We start from the raw sequence: 23,349 nt of genomic DNA, 5'->3' as shown, positions 1-23,349 counted from the left end.
CTGCCCTTGAGTGTGTTTGGCTGCCTTGTGTCCAGATGGAGAGGGGCTTCCTCTTACCCAACCCCAGCCTACGCATGGCACCCTCGGAGGAGGCAGCTGTCCCGGGACCCCAGAGATGAGGCGACGTCAGGAGGAAGCCATGAGGAGGCTGGCATCTCAGGTACTGGACACACCTTCACTTTTCAGCCTGCAGTAAACAGACAAAACACAGAAAAAGAATCCGGGTTAAACATTTGTCTCAAAGTATCAAAACACTACAGCTGATTGGTGTGTTTTTGACTTTTCCCCCCTCTCGTAGAGTGCTTTTACAAATGCAAATTATCTATTTTTCAACCATTTGCTTCACAAATAAGTGTGCTTGAAGTGATTGTAATATGAAATTTGCTGCTCTTATTTGATTGCCGTATATTAAGGCAGTGTAAGTGCACAAGCTCAAACCACTCATGTGTATTTCTACCTCCTGGCACTTCCATATCCCCCGACTTTTATTTTCACAGCAAAATCAGTTGCCAAATATTGTGTCAAGAGAATTTGCATGCCTCTGTATTGTTTTGGATTTTGCAAAGCGTATCTGACTACCGAGGGGGAAAAAATTCTATTCAATCATCTAAATGGTCATCTTAGATTTAAGGTTAGCCTTGAAATTTCCTTGATTTGATAAGATAATTGTCTTTTCATGTCTTAAATTCACATTGTTAGTAGGATAGCCAGTGACATGCTCTTTTGAAAATACCTTTACCAAGTACATGCGCAGAGATGGCTCATGTTCTGTCAGAAATTATGCAGTTTCAAGCTTTTGAAAGAAAGTTTCTTGCTACCAGCAGGCACTCACAAGGGGCTTAGTCCTGAGGTGGTAGAATTCAAAAACAGGTGCTGGAGATAAGCTGCGACTTTGCCTTTGCCCTTTTGAAACGTTCCAAATTACGTGTGTGGCTCTTTGTTGTGGTAAATGCTTTTAAATGTTGAGCATTAACTTCCTCTAACCTGCCCGCGATGTAAACCCTTTGTGATGTGTGAAGCCGGCTCTCTTTCCTGCTCTTCTTCCTGTCTGCTGTTGCACCTCAGTACCCCCTCCTTCCCCTGCTGCGTAGCCATCTGCATCCCCAGTCCCAGCCTGATGCATTATGCAGATGTGTTTAAAAAAGAAAAAACAACTTTGCCAGGGAGCCTTATGAAGTATTTATACCTGCAGAAAGCCATTTCCCAGCCAGGCTATTAGATCGTGTTAACTCTGTGAATTAATAATTGAGCTCACTCCCTTTTTCACCCCTTTTGTTTTAAAGCCCTTTATTCCACTGTGACCAAAAATTAGCATTCCATTTTGATTAGTCTTCTTTTTTTTACCCCCTTCCTTTTTTCTCACTGCCCTCTGATCGTTGCCACCGCTTCTGAAAGTTCAAGCTCTTTGTGATCTCTTAGTCCCCTGGAGTGCTCGGTCACACCTGCTGCTATTGTTTAGCCGGCTAACCTCTCAGAAAATTCACCTGCCCTCTGCTATTTTCCATCTCACCATGTGCCTGTGCAAAAATAACTTTCTTCTTTTAAAACTCATTCTTATATTTGCTTAATCAGTTAATCTGAACATGTTTCAAGTACGTAGCTGTGAATTATGACAGTTTAACACTTGACTCCTTCGTACAACAGTCTTCTCACACATGAGCATGCATGAACTAACTCAGAGTCAGTCTCTTTTGGCAGCCGGAAGCGATGAATTATTAATAGCTAAAACCATACAGCGAAACGAGCAGTATTATGTTTCATTATGCTGCAATCATCCACCATGAAGTTGACTCAATCCCAAATGAGTTGTAGCTGTTGTACACCGGGAAAGCTGGCTTTGCACTGACGGAGCCCTGAAAAAAGTGTTATTTCTAAAAGTGTGTCATGTGTCCCCAAGTGCTCCTTGACACCGATCTTGAGTTTGCAATATCCAAAGGTTGCTCAAGGTTGGGAGTACCAGAGGGAAATGGGGAGTGTTCACCTTTACAATTCTCCAAATGACCTGGCTTGCAATCTTCTCCCAACTCTCTGTCGCCCCCAGGTGGTGGCGTACCACTACTGCCAGGCAGATAACGCCTACACCTGCCTGGTGCCAGAATTTGTGCACAATGTTGCGGCTCTCCTGTGCCGCTCACCGCACCTAGTCGCCTATAGGGAGCAGCTGCTGAGGGAGCCACACCTGCAGAGCATCTTGAGTCTGCGGTCCTGCGTCCAGGACCCCCTGGCCTCCTTTAGGAGAGGGGTCCTAGAGCCTTTGGATGCACTTTACAAAGGTGAAGCATTTAGAGTTTGTATTTCTCAAGTATTTCTGCATATGTGGACAGATTAGCTCAACTAACCTAGGGAGAAGAGGGAAAAATATAATTCTGAAAAAAAAAAAAGGAAAACACTGGAAGATTATTAACTTAAATTATAGCTACCAGTTTGAAATTGCAAAAAATTGTCACTAAACGTAATAAATAGCTTTAAGTGTAGTATTAAGTAAAAGTAGTGGACAGGTGGTTGAAATTGAGTATGTCTTTCTTTATATTTTACTTCCAGTTAGCCAGTTAATTTTAAAAATGATCTTGAGCAATAGTTCTCCAGGTTTTTTGATGGTATTTCAAAAATGTTCTTTGGACATTGGCTGCTTTTATTCATTTTCAGTCCAGTCCTTGTACATGAATCATTTTCAGATCAATGTTTATTTTTAAGCCACTTAACCCTGACCTATAAATCAAGCATTAAAAGGGCACCAAACTCAAAGGAAATAGGCAGTAAACGGACAGCTTAGCAAAGAAAATTTTTTAAATTGTATCTTTAGGCACTTTGTTGCCTGTCACAAAAAACCTGATTTTCCTCTGTTTTTTTAGTTGAATCTATGAAAAATGCCAAATATAACAGTTTGACAGGCATGAAATAGTATTTTTGCACCACCAAGGTGATTCATAAAGACCTATTAACAGGAAAAAAATGTCTTATCTTGGCATGCTATGAACAATTTTTTTTAGGAAACTGGGCAAGTGGAGTACAACTGGCAGGTTTGACAGGGCCTTTAAGGTAGGACAGATTAAAGAAAGGCTGGGATAGGTGGTTTAAAATAGTAACCATTACAATTCAGAGAAAACATGCATATTGCACTTGATCTGCTCTATGTGTTTGACAACATTATATTGTTAAGGTTTAGAGCAGCTACATTTGAGATGTCTGTAAGCTCCATCTTTCCCTTTCAGACATTAGTAGTTTCACTTCAGCTGTTTGAGGTCCTGAGCTGTTTATAATACATAAAAAGGTTCATCTTTTTATTACATGTTTTCACTTAATTTTCTCTGTAGGTCTAAATGTGTTGATAATTTACATATTGAGCTGTAATTTTTAACAAGTTAAAAGTATTTTTCTCACAATTCAAACTTTGTGCCCTTTCACAGTCTAATTTATTCCCTGACTTGACACATTGGTTCAATATTAATTTCCTTATACTCAAAGTACTCACAGTATAATTATTACCATATCAAATTTCTTTCTCAGTGCTTGATCTTCAGTTGTGTTGTGGGCTCGGGAAGATATTTCAGTCAGGACAACTGTAGTCTAGAAAAAATTACATTTCCTTCTTTAGTAATGAATATTTTGGCAGAATGGTTCTGTTCTGGGACCTCTGTTAAACTTCCTCATACATACATGGAAAGCCAGGGCTGAGGAGAACAGCAGCAAGACACAGATGAAAGGAGAAACTGGGGTGGAGGAGGTTTGCAAAGTGGCTTGCACAGGGAGCAGCAGCTGTAGGCAGGTTAAAGCAGCATGCTTTTTAGCTGCGCCATAAGGTGATGTGGACTCGATTGCAGCAATTGGGGCTGAGCTTGACTTCATGGCCTGCCTGAACTTCCTCTAACCTTCACCCCGTGTTTTTCAGAGAGGAAGATTAACTCTGAGGAGGATCTCATTATCCTCATTGACGGCCTCAACGAGGCTGAGTTCCACAAACCAGACTATGGAGACACCATTGTCTCCTTCCTCACCAAAACCATCAATAAGTTCCCTCCCTGGCTCAAACTGGTGGTCACAGTCAGGACCACGCTACAGGTAGAAGTCATACCATCTTATTATTTATTTTTGACCTCTATATGAGTTCCTGTACTTGTGAGTATCTACAGTTTAACAGTATCGTTCTACCAACGTCATGAAAAATGACTTCCTAACTGAAATCATTCTGACTCTCCAGGAGATCACCAACGCGCTGCCTTTTCACCGAATCTCTCTGGACAGCCTGGAGGAGAATGATGCCATAGACCAGGACCTGCAGGGCTACATCCTGCACCGCATCCACAGCAGCCCGGAGATCCAGAACAACATCTCGCTCAATGGCAAGATGGACAACACCACCTTCGGCAAGCTCAGCACCCACCTCAAGGCCCTGAGCCAGGGATCCTACCTGTACCTCAAACTCACCTTTGACCTCATTGAGAAGGGCTACCTTGTCCTCAAAAGCTCCAGCTATAAGGTATAAATTTGTTATGGCTTTGACACTTATGCTAATATACCTAACCCGACACTGACCTCAGAATTAATGAAGTCTGTGCATGCACGTCACTTATTATTTGCAGATGCACTGCTGGAGAGCTGTTTTTGTTTACCTGCACTCTGACATGCATTGTGTAGAAGTACTTTCAAATAACTCTGTTTTTGACAGTCTGAATACAACACATCTTTCATAAATTATGCATTTGAAATGTTTTGTTGTAGTATTTCATTATGAAATATTTTATCTCACGGCCCCAGATTCATTTAATTTCATGTATTCAGACAGGCTTCCAAACTTTATTTCTTAAAAAAAACATTAAAAAATGACATCTGATAAATCCACATTCTTCTCTCTAAGGAAGAGAAAGTGGAATAGTTGAAGATGGGCTGTACAAACATGATCCATTATTCATGTGGTGTAGGGTTATATCCAGAGGAAATCAGCATTACAAATCAGAGTCCCTCCTTCCATCCTTCCTTCCTCAGGTGGTTCCAGTCAACCTGGCTGAGGTATACCTGCTGCAGTGCAACATGCGCTTCCCCACACAGTCATCGTTTGAACGGGCGCTTCCCCTGCTCAACGTGGCTGTGGCCTCGCTCCACCCGCTGAATGATGAGCAGATATATCAGGCCATTAACGCTGGTTCGCTGCAGGTAAGCTATTCCAAAACACACAACACCTCAGACCTTTGGACCTTCTAGTGAGGCCGTCAGTGGAAGAAAACGGTGTTCTTGTTGATATTAAAACTAGACATCCTGTTAAGGGGCAAGGAGGAAATAAAATTCAGCTTTGATGCTTTTTATTGTTGATGATTAATTAAACACTGCTGGCTTCTGAGTAGGGGTAGACAGAAAATAACCAGTTTTCTTTAATGGGTTTCAATATACAAATATATTGAAAAACTTCAAAATTGCTGAAATACTATTATAGAAGGAAGATTTTCATGTCTTTAAACATTAAAACATCATCCTCTTATTACTCATATTTGTGGTGGTATTTGTGCAGTATTGTTTGCTTCCCTTACTGATATCGACGTCATCTAGGCAGCAAATCCTTCAGGACATAACTGTTGATAAACGCATGCTTTTGATCTCCGATCTTTAACATTGAGACCATGTTTGTGGTGACAGGGCACCCTGGACTGGGAGGATTTCCAGCAGCGTGTAGATAACTTGTCGGTCTTCCTTGTGAAGAGGAGGGATGGCACCAGGATGTTTGTTCACCCCTCCTTCAGAGAGTGGCTGATCTGGAGAGAAGAAGGGGAAAAAACAAAATTCCTGTGCGACCCTAGGTGAGAAGGGGCAGGCAGACATGAGAAAAGAGACTCTCCCCATCATGATTGCTGAAGATGATCGTAAGAAGGTTTAATAAAATCATAATAAAACAGAGGTTTATTAACCGGATTTTGGGGAACATGTGAACAGCTTATTGGATTTTTGGGGAGAAAGCTGTGAAGAATTCACAGGCAGTATTCTCATTATATTTAAAATTGCATCTATAGTGTCACATAATCAGAATCTTTAAATGCAAACGTCTCTGTTTACACTTTATTTTCCTGCATTATAATTAAAACTCCACAGATAACAAAATGTTATGACCTGATGACTCAGTCTCAAGTATTGAAAGTGTTTTTCTGTCTCCACAGGAGTGGGCACACCCTTCTGGCCTTCTGGTTCTCTCGGCTGGAGAACAAGCTGAACAGGCAGCAGACGATTGAGCTGGGCCATCACATCCTCAAAGCACATATCTTCAAGGTATACTGTTGTTTGTCCTCACACTCGTCTATAGATACACACATACACGCCCCCACGCAGCTGTGGTCTAGCTCTGCAGTAATGAATATTTACACACTGTCTCTCTCTTTTCAAGGGTCTCAGCAAGAAAGTCGGAGTTTCCTCATCCATCTTGCAAGGCCTGTGGGTATCCTACAGCACAGAGGGTCTCTCAGCTGCTCTTTCTTCACTCCGAAACCTCTACACTCCAAACATCAAGGTACAGGTGCTAGCACGGCTGAGAGGAGGATATTCAAAAACACTCTGGATACTAAAAAATGAAAACTTCTCTGACTATGCTTCAAAGAGATCTGCCTCTCTCTGGACTGAGATGGTTTGAATACCCAAAGTCATAGTTTGCAGTGGTAGCTTTTCCTCATATTTCTTTATTTTTGTCTTTAATCCATTTGTTTAGGTGAGCCGGCTGCTGATGTTGGGCGGCGCCAATGTGAACTACCGTACAGAGGTGCTGAACAACGCCCCCATCCTCTGTGTCCACTCCCATTTGGGCTACATGGACATGGTGGCTTTGCTGCTTGAGTTTGGCGCTTCTGTTGACGCACAGTCTGAAAGCGGCCTCACGCCGCTGGGCTACGCTGCTGCTGGCGGGCATATGACAATTGTGACTGCACTCTGCCGCAGGAGAGCGAAGGTTTGTGAACGGAAATGGCAAGGGGAAAAACTGGCCTGATTTCCATGTAACATGTTTTTGATCAAATCTATATCCTGCTACCAGGTGGACCACTTGGATAAGAATGGTCAGTGCGCGCTGGTTCACGCAGCCCTCAGGGGCCACATGGAGGTTGTGAAATATCTTATCCAGTGTGACTGGAGTATGGGGTCGCAACAGCAGTCACCGCAGACTCAACAACAGTCGACCTTCACCAAGAGTCACGCAGTCCAGCAGGCTCTTATCGCTGCAGCCAGTATGGGATACACAGAGGTACAGCAGGGACACATGAATGGGGACGAATTTGGGTTATTATGCCACATAAATGGTTCTTCAAATCTTAACGTGATGATTAAAACCTGGGTACTCAAGCCTAGTCACCTACAGACAGATTTAGACTTGCAATCAATGCATGATTTAGATTTCTGCAGGAAATCTACGTCCTAACTCATGATGTAACTGAATGTAACCCTTCTGAACCCAATGCTGCAACCTTCCATGCTATTCAAGTTGTTGCGGACTGCATTGACCCGACATGTGGTTACATGTCTCGGTATGTGTACGCCAGGTTACGTGGAAAGTTGCGGTTAAAAGGTTTCGTTATGTTGGAAGTTACAGTGTAGGTTTCCTGCATAAGTCTAAACCATGCATAAATCAGGGAAACAAACAGAGGGAAAGGCTTAAAGCTGAGATGGTTTACATGAGAATCGTACTTAAGGAAAACAGGAATCTCAAACTACATGTTTTTGTTATTTAACTTCTTTAATTAAGTACTTTATTTGTATTTTTTTTTTTTTTTTCATTTTTGAAAACAAGCGTTAACACATTTTTATTATTTTATTATCAGAGTGTCCTCCAGGACATTGTGAAATGTAATAATAAATATCTTTGAAACACTTTTAATAAGTTAAAGTTGACAGTCAGTTGTTGACTATATACAGACACTGATCAAACTTTTAGCCTGCTGCATTAAATTATAATGCATATGGAACTTTGATGTTCTGGAGCCTAACTGGACCGCCTTAAATTTTAATTGAATACCACTGCTGTTCAGTTCCTTTGAGCTTATTTCTATTATTGACTATTTTCATTTTGTTGAGTCTCTGTATTAAGTTGTAATAAAAAAAAAAGTGACATAAAATGCTAGAAGTACTTGTTATTGCACCATTTTTGTGGCTTCATGTACAGCATTCACACCAATGGTGGTGGTAAATCAGATTTAGTAACCCTGTAAAAGAAGCAATAACTATAGAATTTCTCATTGAGGCTTGTTCTGCTGTGTAAGCCATCTGTTAAAGATGCTCTCTGTAGTCATCACTTGTTGGGGGAAGAAAAGGAAGGTTACATTAACTTTTACACATTTGAAGTCACTTAGAAATGCCACTATTTTTTAAAGTAAGGCTATTAGCATTATATTAATCAGAAATGTTGTAAATGGTGAACAATGCAGTCACTCATTGCTATTCATTCATTCATTCATTTGCTTTTTGCTACACTAGCCACAGATATACTTTTTCAAACATCACTCCTGTTTTTTGTTTGTTTTTCAACCCCATTGACAGTTTTATGGTGTTAAAATTCCAGCTGATCATGTTAGCTCAGCTCAAAATTCAGATTTCAGAGTACAAGTTCAGTTTTTATAGGTTTGCTGTCCCCTTAGGAATAATTTTCTTCTGGGACTTTGTTTTCACACAATAGGATGTGCTACTCCCTTCCCAAACCACCACAAAGTTAATCAAGCTGCCAGCTGAGGCCTGTTAGGAGTTTATTTCTCAGATTGTGATGTTCCTATCCTCTCGCTCAGTTATGCAGCGATGTCTTCCACTTCTTTCTGTTTTGGGAGGGGAGTAGTACAGACCGCAGTATGAGAACTGAAATGCGGTTCATTTCTGAGAACTTAATTAGATTCAGAATAAAGAGGCTTTTGGTCTTTTTAAGAGGGACAAGAAAATGATGCTCTGAATACTCAACTGTCCAAATGTGCCTATTTAATCAGCAGAACAGTTTTCATATTTAAAACTGGATAATTGGATAAACATACAATAGGTTACACAATGTGTCACTGAAACATGGGCGTGATGATTGCTGATAATTGGCCTATCTGGTATGTTTGTGTGTAACTACCAGCTGTTAATCACACGTACCTGCTGTAGGGTTTGGAGAAAAAGCACTTTGGACATTTTTAAATATATGAATTATATGAAGTTAAGCTGGATGGTAAATGTAATGCGATTCCTAATGTCAGCTCACTGTAATATAAATATATTCTGCAGTTGACTGGCAGAGATCTGGTTGTCAGCACTGTTGCTGATGACTTGTGTACAATCCGGTCTCTCAGATCAGATTACAACAGATTTAAAGGGTAGTAGATTTCGCTCTGTAAGAGGAAACTTGGACATTAATCAGTGCCATCTTGAATCTTATTCCCCATCAGATCGTGTCTTACCTGCTGGACCTGCCAGAGAAAGATGAAGAGGAGGTGGAGCGGGCTCAGATCAATAACTTTGACACTCTGTGGGGAGAGACAGGTGGGAATCCATACTGTAACTGAGCATTATGCATCTAAAACCACCAGTTCAGAATAACAGATGACTGTGAATGCTCATGTTAAATCCCCTGTGCAAATGCAAAGATGTATCATCGTTTTTTCCCCATAAAGTTCAGACTGATGGAGTTTCTGTGAGAGGGTTTTTCACTGCGAGGCAGAGCGCTGCAGTGCGGATGTGGGAGATGTTTCTTGTGTGTCTGCTGCTGGCTGCTGCTGCGTCAGACGCTGATGACAGTGCAGTGGTGTCATTGGAGCATAGACAGGGCTGGGCCCACACAGGGGAGAGGAGGGGGGCTTTGACTGAGCTCTAGGGTGCTTAGAAATGACTAGTCTGATTGCAGGATGTTGAGAAATGTAATGTATCATTATAACCTAGAGCTATAAAACCTCATTGCAATCTTTAGTGCCCCTGCTACAGTTTTGGAACGACTGTCTTCTCACTGTTGAAGAGGGGGAGTCATTCAGCTCTGCTTTCATTGTTTATAAGGGTTCAAAAGGGTAACAGCTGTTCTGGCACATGATTTCCAATCCCAGTGTTACTAGATAGGTCAAGTGGAAGTATGTTAACAGCCTGAGGGAGACTATGCATATTGACACTTAGAGTTTATGATATACCTAAATGTTTCTCCAGCAAAGAACAAGTAGGTTGAAGCTGGGCTCACACTACCAGGTCTGCTGCCGCTCTGATTCAGTCTGCTGAAATGATTTCAATTACATCTCTCCTCTCCTCGTCACTTAAAGTACCTGCGTCTTATGTACATTAAAGCAATAATCAAGTCAGTATGTGTAAGTGTAATCTCTATGAACCTAAAGCTCGAGCTTCATACTGGTCTAAACTCTCTTTCTCACAGAGAGAGGATATCCTTAATATGGTCATCGGGCTCAGCAGTCTCTCAAGTCTGTTATTCAAATTAGAATAAAGTGAAAGGGAAAGGCGTTCAAATGGCTTACTTCAGACAGAGGATGAATTAGGGGCTCAAGTCCCAGCATGAGATTAATAAGGATTCTTTTGACTTACTAAAAAACGAAGATATGCAATTATGCAAAAAAGTATGGAGTTGGAAATGAGCAGATGATAATATGCTAATTTTGTGCTCCTAACTAGCCATAACATCACACGGTTGTGTATCTGTGCATTCAGCTCTAACTGCAGCCTCTGGTCGTGGGAAGCTGGAGGTTTGCCGTCTGTTACTGGAGCAGGGTGCAGCTGTGGCTCAGCCCAACAGGCGAGGCATCGTCCCACTGTTCAGCGCCGTCCGGCAGGGACACTGGCAGGTCAGTGGCCACCTGATCCTATTTGCTAAATGAATATATTTTGCTTTGAAAACTTGCAAAAAAATGAAAAATTTGGATGCATCTCATTAGGCTTTGGGAAAAGCTTAATTTTCCCTGCTGTTGCCTAATCTAACTGTCAGAGTAATAGTTTTAAAAATGAATTTCTAGCTGCAGTTTTCGTGTTAACTTATCTCTTTGATGTTGCATTGGGTGTTGCAGATTGTGGACCTTTTACTTACACATGGAGCAGATGTGAACCTGGCTGACAAGCAGGGTCGTACGCCTCTGATGATGGCCGCCTCAGAAGGACACCTGGGAACTGTTGAGTTTTTACTAGCTCAAGGTGAATAAAGAAAAGAACTTGAAAGCAAATTGAAACTCAGTCAGGTCAATGTATTTAGCTAAAAAAATACTTCTGTCACAGCAGGAAACCGATACAACATTGTAATTGTTGTTGGGAAGTGTTTGTGCACATCTCTCAACAGATCTTCTGAACTCAAATAGTGAAGGGAAGAAATATGTGTCGGTATTTGCCTGATGGTCATGCTAGCACTGCTAAATGTTTCTGTATTTGGACTGGGTGCAAACACAAAGTTGTATATCAAAGTCAGACATGATGGATGGCAGGAGAATCAGATTTGACAGGTCACAGGAGCCAGCGAAGGATAAAAGAAAATCCCCTTAAAATGGAAAAGATTTAAAGCAAATATATTTGCCTCAAATTGATTTGAGATTACAACACAAGAATACTGACTGCACTAATAAAACTGAACCTAATTACGGTTTTCAAATTATGTTTACTGTAATTGGATCCAAATGAAATCAATGGCAAATTTACAAAATCAATCAAAAGTAATACAGCAGTTAGTTATTAAAAAAACAGAGATGCACAAATACAAACCAGCCAACCACAGATGGAGATTACTCTGAGATGGAGTACAAAAATACGCTTGGCTGCGTCTCACTGTTCCTGCTACTGTTTCCCGTCCCAGGAGCCTCCCTGTCATTGATGGATAAGGAGGGTCTAACTGCTCTGAGCTGGGCGTGTCTGAAAGGCCATTTACCTGTTGTCCGCTGCCTGGTGGAGAGCGGAGCCGCCACTGACCACGCGGACAAGAACGGACGCACGCCCCTCGACCTGGCTGCCTTCTACGGCGACTCTGAAGTGGTATGTAGCTAATGTGGAAACCAAAGGAATGCATATACGACACCCATACGTAGCTCGTATGTGTCTGAGCAGGTTTTTATATTGCTGACATTGATTTAGCAAATTTGTAACTAGCTTAGCTATTTCTATGGTAAGCTATAGAGTAGTATGATTTCTTTTTTATAGACAGAGGTGTCAAACATAAGGCCAAGGGGCCAGAATGGGCCTGGCAAAGACCCTAATCCGGCCTCACTGGGCATATTTCAAACATTTTAAGGAAAGCACCAAATTTTGACTTTTAAGTATATTTTCACAAGTTCTACAACATTACCTTTACTGATAAAGACCTCCCAAATGGTCATACATAATAATAATAATAATAACTATCAGCAATTTGACCTACAGTAACTCGTCTTGCTGGATCAGACCACACCAGCCTTCACTTCTCACGTGCATCAGAGACTCCTTGGCCAACCATGGCCCCCGTTGCTGGTTCATCACTGTTCCTTTGTTGGCGTAATGTACAAGAGAGGCTTTGGAATCCTGGATGATATGTCTCTCTGTCCTTCTCTTTTTCGCTCATTCACTCCATTTTCTTTGTCTCTCCAGGTCCAGTTCTTGGTGGACCATGGGGCCATGATAGAGCACGTAGACTACAGCGGGATGCGTCCTCTGGACAGAGCAGTGGGCTGCAGAAACACGTCCGTGGTAGTCGCCCTGCTAAAGAAAGGAGCCAAGATAGGTAAGAGCAAGTTGACAGAATTAAAGAACCTATTATTTAGCAAACAGACGAGGGACTCTTAAGTGCAGCACCTTTGTTCTGTAGCGCCACATAACAGCATTATTTGCCTGCTGTGAAATAAGATACAATTGGAGATTGTATTTTGGCTGAAAAGGTCATGCATCGGCGTTTAAGCATGAGCTGCATGAAAGACTATAAAAGGAGAATTCACAGGATGATTGTGTACACACTTCCTGCTGGTCATTATAGAGCACTGTAGTACTCCAGTGTAATAAGCCATGGATTCAGGTTTGTGTCTCCATGTAGCATAAACAACTTCCTGCTACTGTATGCCATCCCACCCCCCTGGTGCTGCTTCTCCACAGCTATTTATGGCTCTGATGTGTTTCTTTTTATTGTACTACTACTGTTGCTGTTGTGTTGTTTTGCTTTCTCTCTCTCTGTCATGTTCTCTCAGCGCCTCTGTTTGTCTCTATCGCTCACGCTATCTCCCTGTTTCTCTCACAATCACGTCCCCTCTCTCGATTCCTCTGCGGTTGCTCAGAGACAGGTTGTTATTAGCGCTTGTGGTGGTTTCTTTTTGTTTTTTTCTTTTGTATCTTTTTGCTGAGGCACTTATCTCCGCTTCTCACTGCTGCTTGTATTCCTTTTCTCACTTCTCTTCCTCCTCCACCATCATCACCTCTCTTCTCTTTCACCCTCCTGCTGTTTCTATCTCTTTCTTTCCTCTCATTCCTACGCACTCCCACACCCCTGTTTCCCTGCAATCCTGCCCTCCCCTTCCTACTTACACTCCATCCCTTGCTCATGACCTCCCTCCTCTTCCCCTCTTACTCCTATCCCCCCGCCTCTCTCTCCGGCCCCAGGATGTCAGACGCTGCCCAGTCGGCCCCGAGGTAAAGCCAAGGCTGTCGACTTCTCACCCTACCAGGCATTTTGACAGCTCTATCTCCTCTCTCTGTGTTGTCTGTGTCGTCCTAAGTGTCGGCAGGCGAGCTTAGCTACCAAAAACCTTCCCAAACTGACAAATAATAACATGCAAAGGTATTAGCACTGACAGAGACGCAGTCGGGATTGCCTAGAGGTAGATGCTAACGTTGAAGTGGTTAATGACAGCATGCCCAGCCTCCAGCCTGTGACGTCGTATCAAGGTGTTGACCCTCCATCCCACAGATGCATGACGGAAGCCCACAGTAACTCTTGCGTGGTAGTGATTTAGCGTCACTGCATGTATTTGTAATACCTCTGTGCCACCGCCACCACAGACTGCAGTGATAAACCATCCTCCAGACGTTTTGTCAGTGTCAGCTAGGCCAGGCAGCAGCATTCCCACCCTCACCACCAGTTCAGGGGACAGCTCACGCCTGCAGAGCCCCGTTTTATCCCTCCTGCTTGCCTCTTTTGTTTTTCCCGTAACTGCCCCTCTGTCTCCTTGTGCTAAATCCTCCTCCTTTTCATCTCTGTGGTGTGTGCACATGTGTCAAGGATTGCTGTTGCGCAGATACAACAAAGACCGTTTCAGTCAAGGGATTGTGTTTGATTTCTCAATCATTTTTTTCCCCTGTTAGTTTTTTTTTTCCCCGTTTGATTTTCTTGCTTTTTAATCACGTCTGTGAATTACTGTACACCTGCACTTCTTAACAAGACAGAAACTGTGTCTTAGTAGAAAGTCATGACAGTATGCTTTGATTTAATTTCTCTGTATACACATCTACACTAGGTTGCCTGGGCCAAAACATATTTGCAGATATTATATAATTAATTGTTAAAAAAACAAAATAAAAAGCCACTTTTCACAACAATGACAATGCTAATTTTTGTACGACAAATAAGCACTTTTAAAAAATTATTGGCAAATGGCATTTGACCCAGGCATGATGTCACGATGGTGACAGTGCTCTCGAGGTGTCAGGATAGTTTTTTATTTATTTTTTCGTAATCTTTCCTCTGCAGTGGATTGCCTGTCTTTTCTCTTCCATTCCTCCATTTTGACTGTTGTCCTCATTCCTGTTATTATTGTTGTGTGTACTGTGACTCCCAGTCGCTCCTCTCCTCTTTCTCCTCCTGCTCCTTCTCTCTGCTTATTACTGCGTGTCTTTCTTTCATCTGCTCCCCCCTTTGTCACACAGGTCCAGCCACGTGGGCTATGGCCACCTCCAAACCCGACATCATGAACATCTTACTCAGCAAACTCATCGAGGAAGGAGACAGTTTCTACAAGGTCAGAGAACAGGCTGTGCACTCAGCAGCTCAGATTTCATACTGTGAATGAAAGATGGGTTATGGATATCCTTTATATGCAAGTTTAAAGATGCCTTTTTGGTAAAGTCATAAACTCCCATTGAAAAATTCTGATCTTTGTGTCGCATATCTGGCTATAAATCATATCCATATTAGAATATTCATAAAGCCAAAGACATTATTTAAATAAGATCTCAGTAGTGTTTGTCCACAAATGAATTTATATGGCTAATTAGATATTTTGCAATTTATCCATCTAGATTGTTTTGGTGCACGTTGCCCAATTTTGGAAGCTAGTACATGCCTATCCCCCATCTTTGTGAACACGAGAATGAAATGACGTAGGAGTTTCAAAGGAATACTATAGATACATCTTCTCAAACGTCATAGGTGTGTTTGACTGTCTGTGACCTTGACTTGAGTGTCAAGGTCACAGAGTTTTCTGAAAATACTGTGAACGCGATAACTTGAGAAAGACGCCATCTTGGATTTTCAAATTAATATCATAGATCCATCTGCTTGGAGGGTGAGGGGTAGCCCACCAGTATTTTCTAATGTGTTATAGGTGCTTAAACGGTACAAATGGACTATTTTAGCCTGTGATGTAGTCGCTAGAGAATATTATGGTGCAAAAATATATTGGGCATAAGTTTTGTGGATATAAAATACATATCATTGGGAAATTAAAATCACACTATGTTCTTATAAGGTGTTACAAGTGGGCATTTTAAACCTCTTTTTAGGTGGTTGGGAAAAATGATGACATCATAATATCTGGTTTAGAATAGAAGATGAAGTGCCTACGTGCTCTTTATGGTTCTTCAACTCCTGATCATGTCGGGGAAAATTTGCATTGGCTATTTGCTGTAATGATCTTTTCTTTCACTTAAAATAAATGGAATTAAAGAGGACCCACAAACAATGCTAAAAAAATAACTTAGCAGAAATGTCTCTTTCCAGAAATCAGTTTCTCAAAATAAATCGAGAGCAGTTTTGTTTGGGGAAACCGCTCAGATGCTTGACTGTAATGCCGGCTAGCTGCATGCTTCTTCTGGCTGGTCATTGTAGTTTATTAAAAAGAAAATAGCTCCTACATAAAACAGCTTGCACCAAAATGTATTAGACGATTTGACTTGGTGCAATTTATTTATTTGTTGTTTGGTTTCTGGAAAGAAACTAAATGTATTTTAAGAAGGTAGAAATCTTCTATTCTGTCTATTCTACAAAACTTGGCAATTCACAACAAAACCATCCAGATGGATGAATAGCACTGCAACAGTACTTGGAAAAAATGATTTTGGAATTTGGGTGCAGTGATTAGTCCAGCTGGCTCCGTACAAGAAAGTTCCTGATTCAAAATAACTGATTGTAATCATGTATTGGGTGGAAAATAAATGGTTACCAGCTGAAACATCAAATATCTGAAGAATATGAAGTTTTCATGTTATCCTGTGTGGGTACTTCTTTGCACAGTCCAAATACATGCTTGGTAGGTTAATTAGTGAACTTGAAAGTAAATTAAAACAAAATATAATTTTACATTAAATAAAAAAGTTTTAAACTTAATTAAAATAAAACATGTCTTAAATTAAAATAAGTAAACTGTAATGTTTATTGCTGCCAAAAAACAAGTTAAACACATTTGGACAGTGAAGGAATGTCAGGATTCTTGCTCAGAAAAAGGAGCTGATCAACATGCTCTGAAGTCAGTTCCAGTCCACAAAAACTTTTTTTGTAACAAAATATCGATTTCTGCTGTCCCTGTATCGATACATTATTAGCAAACAAAATATCACGATACTACACAGTATCGATTTTTTCCCCCACCCCTAATATATATGTGTGTATGTGTGTGTGTGTGTGTATACAGTGGGGCAAAAAAGTATTTAGTCAGCCACCGATTGTGCAAGTTCCCCCACTTAAAATGATGACAGAGGTCAGTAATTTGCACCAGAGGTACACTTCAACTGTGAGAGACAGAATGTGAAGAAAAAAATCCATGAATCCACATGGTAGGATTTGTAAAGAATTTATTCATAAATCAGGGTGGAAAATAAGTATTTGGTCAATAACAAAAATACAACTCAATACTTTGTAACATAACCTTTGTTGGCAATAACAGAGGTCAAACGTTTACTATAGGTCTTTACCAGGTTTGCACACACAGTAGCTGGTATTTTGGCCCATTCCTCCATGCAGATCTTCTCGAGAGCAGTGATGTTTTGGGGCTGTCGCCGAGCAACACGGACTTTCAACTCCCGCCACAGATTTTCTATGGGGTTGAGGTCTGGAGACTGGCTAGGCCACTCCAGGACTTTCAAATGCTTCTTACGGAGCCACTCCTTTGTTGCCCGGGCGGTGTGTTTTGGATCATTGTCATGTTGGAAGACCCAGCCTCGTTTCATCTTCAAAGTTCTCACTGATGGAAGGAGGTTTTGGCTCAAAATCTCACGATACATGGCCCCATTCATTCTGTCCTTAACACGGATCAGTTGTCCTGTCCCCTTGGCAGAAAAACAGCCCCATAGCATGATGTTTCCACCCCCATGCTTCACAGTAGGTATGGTGTTCTTGGGATGCAACTCAGTATTCTTCTTCCTCCAAACACGACGAGTTGAGTTTATACCAAAAAGTTCTACTTTGGTTTCATCTGACCACATGACATTCTCCCAATCCTCTGCTGTATCATCCATGTGCTCTCTGGCAAACTTCAGACGGGCCTGGACATGCACTGGCTTCAGCAGCGGAACACGTCTGGCACTGCGGGATTTGATTCCCTGCCGTTGTAGTGTGTTACTGATGGTGACCTTTGTTACTTTGGTCCCAGCTCTCTGCAGGTCATTCACCAGGTCCCCCCGTGTGGTTCTGGGATCTTTGCCCACCGTTCTCATGATCATTCTGACCCCACGGGATGAGATCTTGCGTGGAGCCCCAGATCGAGGGAGATTATCAGTGGTCTTGTATGTCTTCCATTTTCTGATGATTGCTCCCACAGTTGATTTTTTCACACCAAGCTGCTTGCCTATTGTAGATTCACTCTTCCCAGTCTGGTGCAGGTCTACAATACTTTTCCTGGTGTCCTTCGAAAGCTCTTTGGTCTTGGCCATGGCGGAGTTTGGAGTCTGACTGTTTGAGGCTGTGGACAGGTGTCTTTTATACAGATGATGAGTTCAAACAGGTGCCATTCATACAGGTAACGAGTGGGGGACAGAAAAGCTTCTTACAGAAGACGTTACAGGTCTGTGAGAGCCAGAGATTTTCCTTGTTTGAGGTGACCAAATACTTATTTTCCACCCTGATTTACGAATAAATTCTTTACAAATCCTACCATGTGAATTCATGGATTTTTTTTTCACATTCTGTCTCTCACAGTTGAAGTGTACCTCTGGTGCAAATTACTGACCTCTGTCATCATTTTAAGTGGGGGAACTTGCACAATCGGTGGCTGACTAAATACTTTTTTGCCCCACTGTATATATCATAAATGAAGGATAAGCCAGATGTATCTTTTTGTATTTGTCCAACAGAAGGGGAAGGTGAAGGAGGCTGCACAGCGTTATCAGTACGCTCTCAAAAAGTTTCCACGCGAAGGCTTCAGCGAGGACCTTAAGACATTCAGGGAACTCAAAGTATCGCTCTTCCTCAACCTGTCCCGATGTCGAAGGAAAATGAACGTAAGTCAGCAGAAAAGCAGCAACAGTGAAAAACACTAAATTGTTAAAACTGAAGGATGTTACTAAAGCCTTTGATGGTTAATGATACTATTGGCCACATGTCAATTTCTCTCACTGTTCTGTAGTGTTCATTATTCTTCTCCTGTGCTTAATCTCTCCAGGACTTTGGGATGGCTGAGGAATTTGCTACTAAAGCGCTCGAACTGAAACCAAAATCTTATGAGGCATACTACGCCAGGGCACGCGCCAAGCGTAGCAGCAGGTACACTCCTTTTTATCCTTGTACAGATCAGAAGAATGCTTTCCTTTTTCCTTACCCCTTTCTCCGTGGTCTTCCTTTTTAAAGGATCTCTATATTCCTCCCCCAGATTTTACAGTTTTGCGTAATTTACTTTATTTATTTTATTTATTTTCTATTATTTTAGACAATTTCCTGAAGCCTTAGAGGACCTGAATGAAGCCATAAAGCAGTGCCCCAATAACAGAGAAATCCAGCGGCTGCTCCAGAGGGTGGAAGAGGAATGCCACCAACTTAACCAGGAGGAGCACCAGCAGCAGGACCTGGAGCTGGAGCCTCCTCCCTCACCCCCTCCTACACCTCCCCCAGAAGAGGAGGAGTCCCTGTCTCTGTCCATGCCTCTCCCCCCTCCACCAGAGCCCCGTCTGGAAGACATGGAGCCCGTACAGGACTTGTTTGAGGATGAGGACTACCTGGAGCAGGAGCTGGAAGCTATGTCGATGGGTCTGCCCCCACCTGAGTCCCTCTCAAATCCCTCCAGCCTTCCTATAATTCAGAGTCCACCCCTCTCCCCCACACATCCAGATCAGATTTACTTGGCTGGAGGCTCACCCATGGGCCAGCCCTATGAATACCACCCCACCTCTTCCTCCATGTCCTCCCCAACTCGGGGCTCCTACCAGCCCACGTCACCCTCCCTCTCTCCAACACATCAGAACTCCCATTACAGACACAGTCCCCCTCACACCTCCCCAGTACACCAGCCATCCTACCGCTTCAGCCCACCTCCTATGGGTACCGGGGGTCAGGGGATGGATCACCAGAGCCCACCGCCTTCCCCTTTACGTCGGGCTGCTCAGTATAGAGCCAGTCCACCGTTAGAAAGTGTTTGTCTGTACAGGTCTCAGTCTGGGTCACCTGTGCGCTATCAGACAGAGCAGCTTCCTGGAAGACCCAAATCTCCCCTCTCCAAGATGAGCAGCCAACGTTCTTTCCAGCTGAGTTCGCAGCCCTCTTTATCCTCACAACACCACCAAGCCCAAGGCCTCCGTCTGCAGCCTTCCATAGCCCAAATAGTCCGCACAAACCAGCCCAGCAACGTAATGGGAAATAGTAGTTATGGTGGCCAGATGGGCCACTCCATGGGTGGTCGCTATCAAGGGGGTTCAGTGGATGTAGAGAGCCGCTTGGTGTACCAACCCTCACTGGATGGACGGTCAATGTCCCAAGTCCAGGCCAGCCTCAGTTCTGGGGCCCTCTGTCAGCACGGCGGCCGAGGAGGGGTTATGGAGTCGAGCCTGTTGAAGGATGAGCTACCCCAGCGCCCCTCCTCTGCCTACCGCGCCAGCAGTGGGGGCCCAGGGGGCATCCGTTACAGCCAGACACCTCAGATAAGCCGCAGCCAGTCAGCCGCCTACTACCCAGTCTCTGAACACGTTCTTGAGCGTGCCAATGCTATGCCCCCCTGCCAGCTGGGCTCTCCCGAGATCCCCCATATGGTTAGACGCCCTGTGAGTGCCAATACTACTGAAATGAAGCAGCATGTGCCCACCCCTAGGCCTCTCATCCATTCTCAGAGTGTAGGCCTTCGATTCTCACCTTCCAGCAACAACATCTCAACTGGATCCACCTCGAATTTAGCCCCGGGTTTCAGGCCTTCCTCTTCCATTCAGCAGATGGAGATTCCCTTACAAGCCACATACGAGCGCACCTGTGATGACATCTCTCCCATTTCTCCCTCCCAGGGTGGTGGGGGGTTGTATCAGGGAGAGACCACTCGCTCCCGCAATACGCCTTTTATGGGGATCATAGACAAGACGGCTCGGACTCAGCAGTACCTGCATCAGCCCTCACGGTCCAGGGCAATGACATCTATGGACTCTGCCATCAGCCCCACCTCCCCCGGTCAGCTGGTCCAGCAAGGTTCCACCTACAGTCCCCCCGCCTCACTGGGTAATATCGCCTACTACAACAAGACCAACAACGCCCAAAACGGACACCTGTTAGAAGAGGATTACTACTCCCAGACTCAGCCCCCCTCTCTGGGAAAGCTGGCCAATGGCTCCCGTGGCAGTGGGGACATCCTGGAACGGGTCAGCCAGGTGCCCACCTACCCAGACGTGAAGGTGGCGAGGACTCTGCCCGTGGCACAGGCCTACCAGGACAACATGTACCGACAGCTCTCGCGTGACTCCCGGACCCAAGGCCCCACCTCCCCCATCAAACCAAAGAGACCATTTGTGGAGTCGAATGTGTGATGGCCTGTCTGTGATTGGATGGTTGGACTGGGCTTGTTAGTGGAACTGAGAGAGTAAAAAATATTTAGCTCGACAGAAGATGTGATGGGGTGTGTGTGTGTCATGGACGAACTCATCTCAACGAACTCACTAGAGAAAGAAAACCACAAAGCCAACAAACACACTTTAGGGTATTAGACATTATCTTATATGAAAAACATAACGATGAGAAGTGATTCTTTCAATATCATAATCTGCAAACAGGTAGGATAACAGGAGGATCGCAAGTTCTAATCTAAATCAGAGACCAGTTCACTTCCGACACGTGGCACATTGTCCCCACGTGTGACCACATCAGGTGGGACTCCAAGAGTGAAAGTACTACCCATCGGACTCTACTTGTGGACTCTGTATCCATCTTCTGTTCTTTCAAAGTGTGCTCTTAACCAAGGTTGCTAGTAGGCTCTATTCTATGTAATACAATATTATATGTTCAATACTGTACATTGCTCAGAAAATACAAATGGCTCAACAACTCAGTACTTAGAGAAAAATGACAATATTTATAATTAAGTTATATATTGTACATAAAAAGAAAACAAAACATAGTTTGCATTTTGAATTTTATTCTGTTAACCCTGCCTCTGTGTCACACTGCAAGTCATACGGATGTGGAAAACCGACCGGTGGACAAGGGACACAGACAAACTTTGACTGATGAAGTTACCTCTGTTGTGTCAAAATAAAAAGAATTTTGCTATAATATAATGCAAGCGAATGTGTCAACCTGCAGATTATTTTTTGATAGATTAGTTAGAAAATGATAAAGTTATCATTCCCACTTCCCCAGCAACATCTTCACAACATATTTTGCTCTATCAGCAAACCAAAAGAGTTTAAGGAGAAAGCAGAAGAGCAACAAATCTTCACCCTCTTTTAAATGATATCAGTCGATAATCACAGTAATTAAATATGTATTGTCTGTCAGGCAATAATAGCAAATTATTTTGGCTGCAACTTGTCTTTCACTCAGTTGGGTGCTTTTATCAAATGGCAGAAAAATCAAAATCAAAGTTTGCCTCTGTCCCTCCTCCGTGTGAGCGATGGTGGAAAGTACTCAGCGACTAAAAGCAAGCAAATGCATACACAACCACTGTTACCAACCTTTCCCTTTCTTCTGCATTGTTTTTATGATTTCTTTTAAATCATAATGCATTTTTATTCAGCCACTTCTGCACTAAAATGCCTGACAAGGTCTTAACTAATGGTGCACTTTATGTATTTTACTTACTTTGTTGTTACGATTGTTACATTAGGAGTAAGTGAAAGTGGGCGTGTGATCCGTCAGATCGCTGATCAGTGCTAACCAGACTACGACAGACACTTATTATGTGAATTGCAATGCAGTGGTGAGTGACAATGTTCAGAATCTGGGATGATATATAAACTTTCTAGCACAAGAGGTATGTATTGGCTCAGATATTTCACTCTGTCCAGTTCAGGTTTGTTAGATAGTTTGTCTGTTTAGAGAGGCAAATCATACTTAAGTAACTCCACCTCATAAAAATATATTCCTCTAACTCTAAATCACTGGTTTTGACACCATGTCCACTGGCACACGTCTTCTAAATAAATCGAACCTACTGCAACAACAAAAGCCTGAGATTTCAGTATCCAGGAGCTCTGTAATTTGGAGTTTGAGTCATAGAGATGATGAATAATGAAAATATTGAAGTAATTTATATATGTGGGAATGATTATAGACTATTTGTCTGTAACATTTTATTTTGGATGTCTGATAAAGAATAAATGGAGACAGTTGTCCTCAGTTTCACCTGCTACTGGAGAGAAGCCCTACTTAACTTTACAGAAATGAAGGTATAAACTGTATTATACTTAATTTAAACAGGACTTTTTAAGTTGAGGTTATTTGAGGGTGTATGGTTTCAAGCTATCTGTGTATATTAGTTCGCTGTAAATAGTCTGATGCATGTTCTATTCTTTCCATGACCTCAAGCAGAAACATGTATAGCAGTGTCTCTGGTGTGTGTGTGGTACAACGTTTGGATTAAGATGAGGAGACTGCTATCCCCCGAACTTATCCTTGTCATTTTCCCTCAACCACGCCAGACAAAAAAGTTCTTTTTATTTTATTTTAACATATTTGCTTGCTGAGCAGAGTTCTCTTGTCTGTAAATGTGAGCTTTCAGATCGCTGTGAAGTTTAATTAAAAACAATAAAAAAGAATGTGTTTTTATCTCATGATAACTGATTGTAATCTGTACAGTCGAACATATGTATTGGAAA

General features: G+C 42.6%; 1 protein-coding gene across 12 annotated transcripts in view; it reads left to right on the top strand.

The window, feature by feature from the left end:
* The window catches only part of tanc2b (tetratricopeptide repeat, ankyrin repeat and coiled-coil containing 2b), a 174,711-nt gene extending 151,412 nt beyond the window's left edge, over positions 1-23,299 (top strand). For 10 of the 12 annotated variants that reach the window (XM_004556729.4, XM_004556728.4, XM_004556726.4 and 7 more), the window contains 20 exons: positions 36-160; positions 2,042-2,273; positions 3,890-4,059; positions 4,199-4,477; positions 4,984-5,151; positions 5,629-5,789; positions 6,144-6,252; positions 6,368-6,490; positions 6,686-6,922; positions 7,007-7,213; positions 9,375-9,468; positions 10,630-10,763; positions 10,983-11,106; positions 11,756-11,931; positions 12,520-12,652; positions 13,519-13,548; positions 14,782-14,873; positions 18,421-18,567; positions 18,729-18,829; positions 18,993-23,299. In XM_004556729.4, coding sequence (XP_004556786.1) covers positions 36-160; positions 2,042-2,273; positions 3,890-4,059; positions 4,199-4,477; positions 4,984-5,151; positions 5,629-5,789; positions 6,144-6,252; positions 6,368-6,490; positions 6,686-6,922; positions 7,007-7,213; positions 9,375-9,468; positions 10,630-10,763; positions 10,983-11,106; positions 11,756-11,931; positions 12,520-12,652; positions 13,519-13,548; positions 14,782-14,873; positions 18,421-18,567; positions 18,729-18,829; positions 18,993-21,063 — 4,913 coding nt within the window. In that variant the 3' untranslated portion in view covers positions 21,064-23,299. The remainder of the gene's footprint in view (positions 1-35; positions 161-2,041; positions 2,274-3,889; positions 4,060-4,198; positions 4,478-4,983; positions 5,152-5,628; positions 5,790-6,143; positions 6,253-6,367; positions 6,491-6,685; positions 6,923-7,006; positions 7,214-9,374; positions 9,469-10,629; positions 10,764-10,982; positions 11,107-11,755; positions 11,932-12,519; positions 12,653-13,518; positions 13,549-14,781; positions 14,874-18,420; positions 18,568-18,728; positions 18,830-18,992) is intronic. The other 2 variants (XM_004556727.4, XM_004556725.4) reach the window with 1 other exon arrangement.
* Positions 23,300-23,349: the final 50 nt, after the last annotated feature.

This window comes from Maylandia zebra, linkage group LG8 (genome assembly GCF_041146795.1).
Source record: "Maylandia zebra isolate NMK-2024a linkage group LG8, Mzebra_GT3a, whole genome shotgun sequence".
Classification (NCBI taxonomy): domain Eukaryota; kingdom Metazoa; phylum Chordata; class Actinopteri; order Cichliformes; family Cichlidae; genus Maylandia; species Maylandia zebra.
This window is presented reverse-complemented; position numbering and strand designations above follow the sequence as displayed.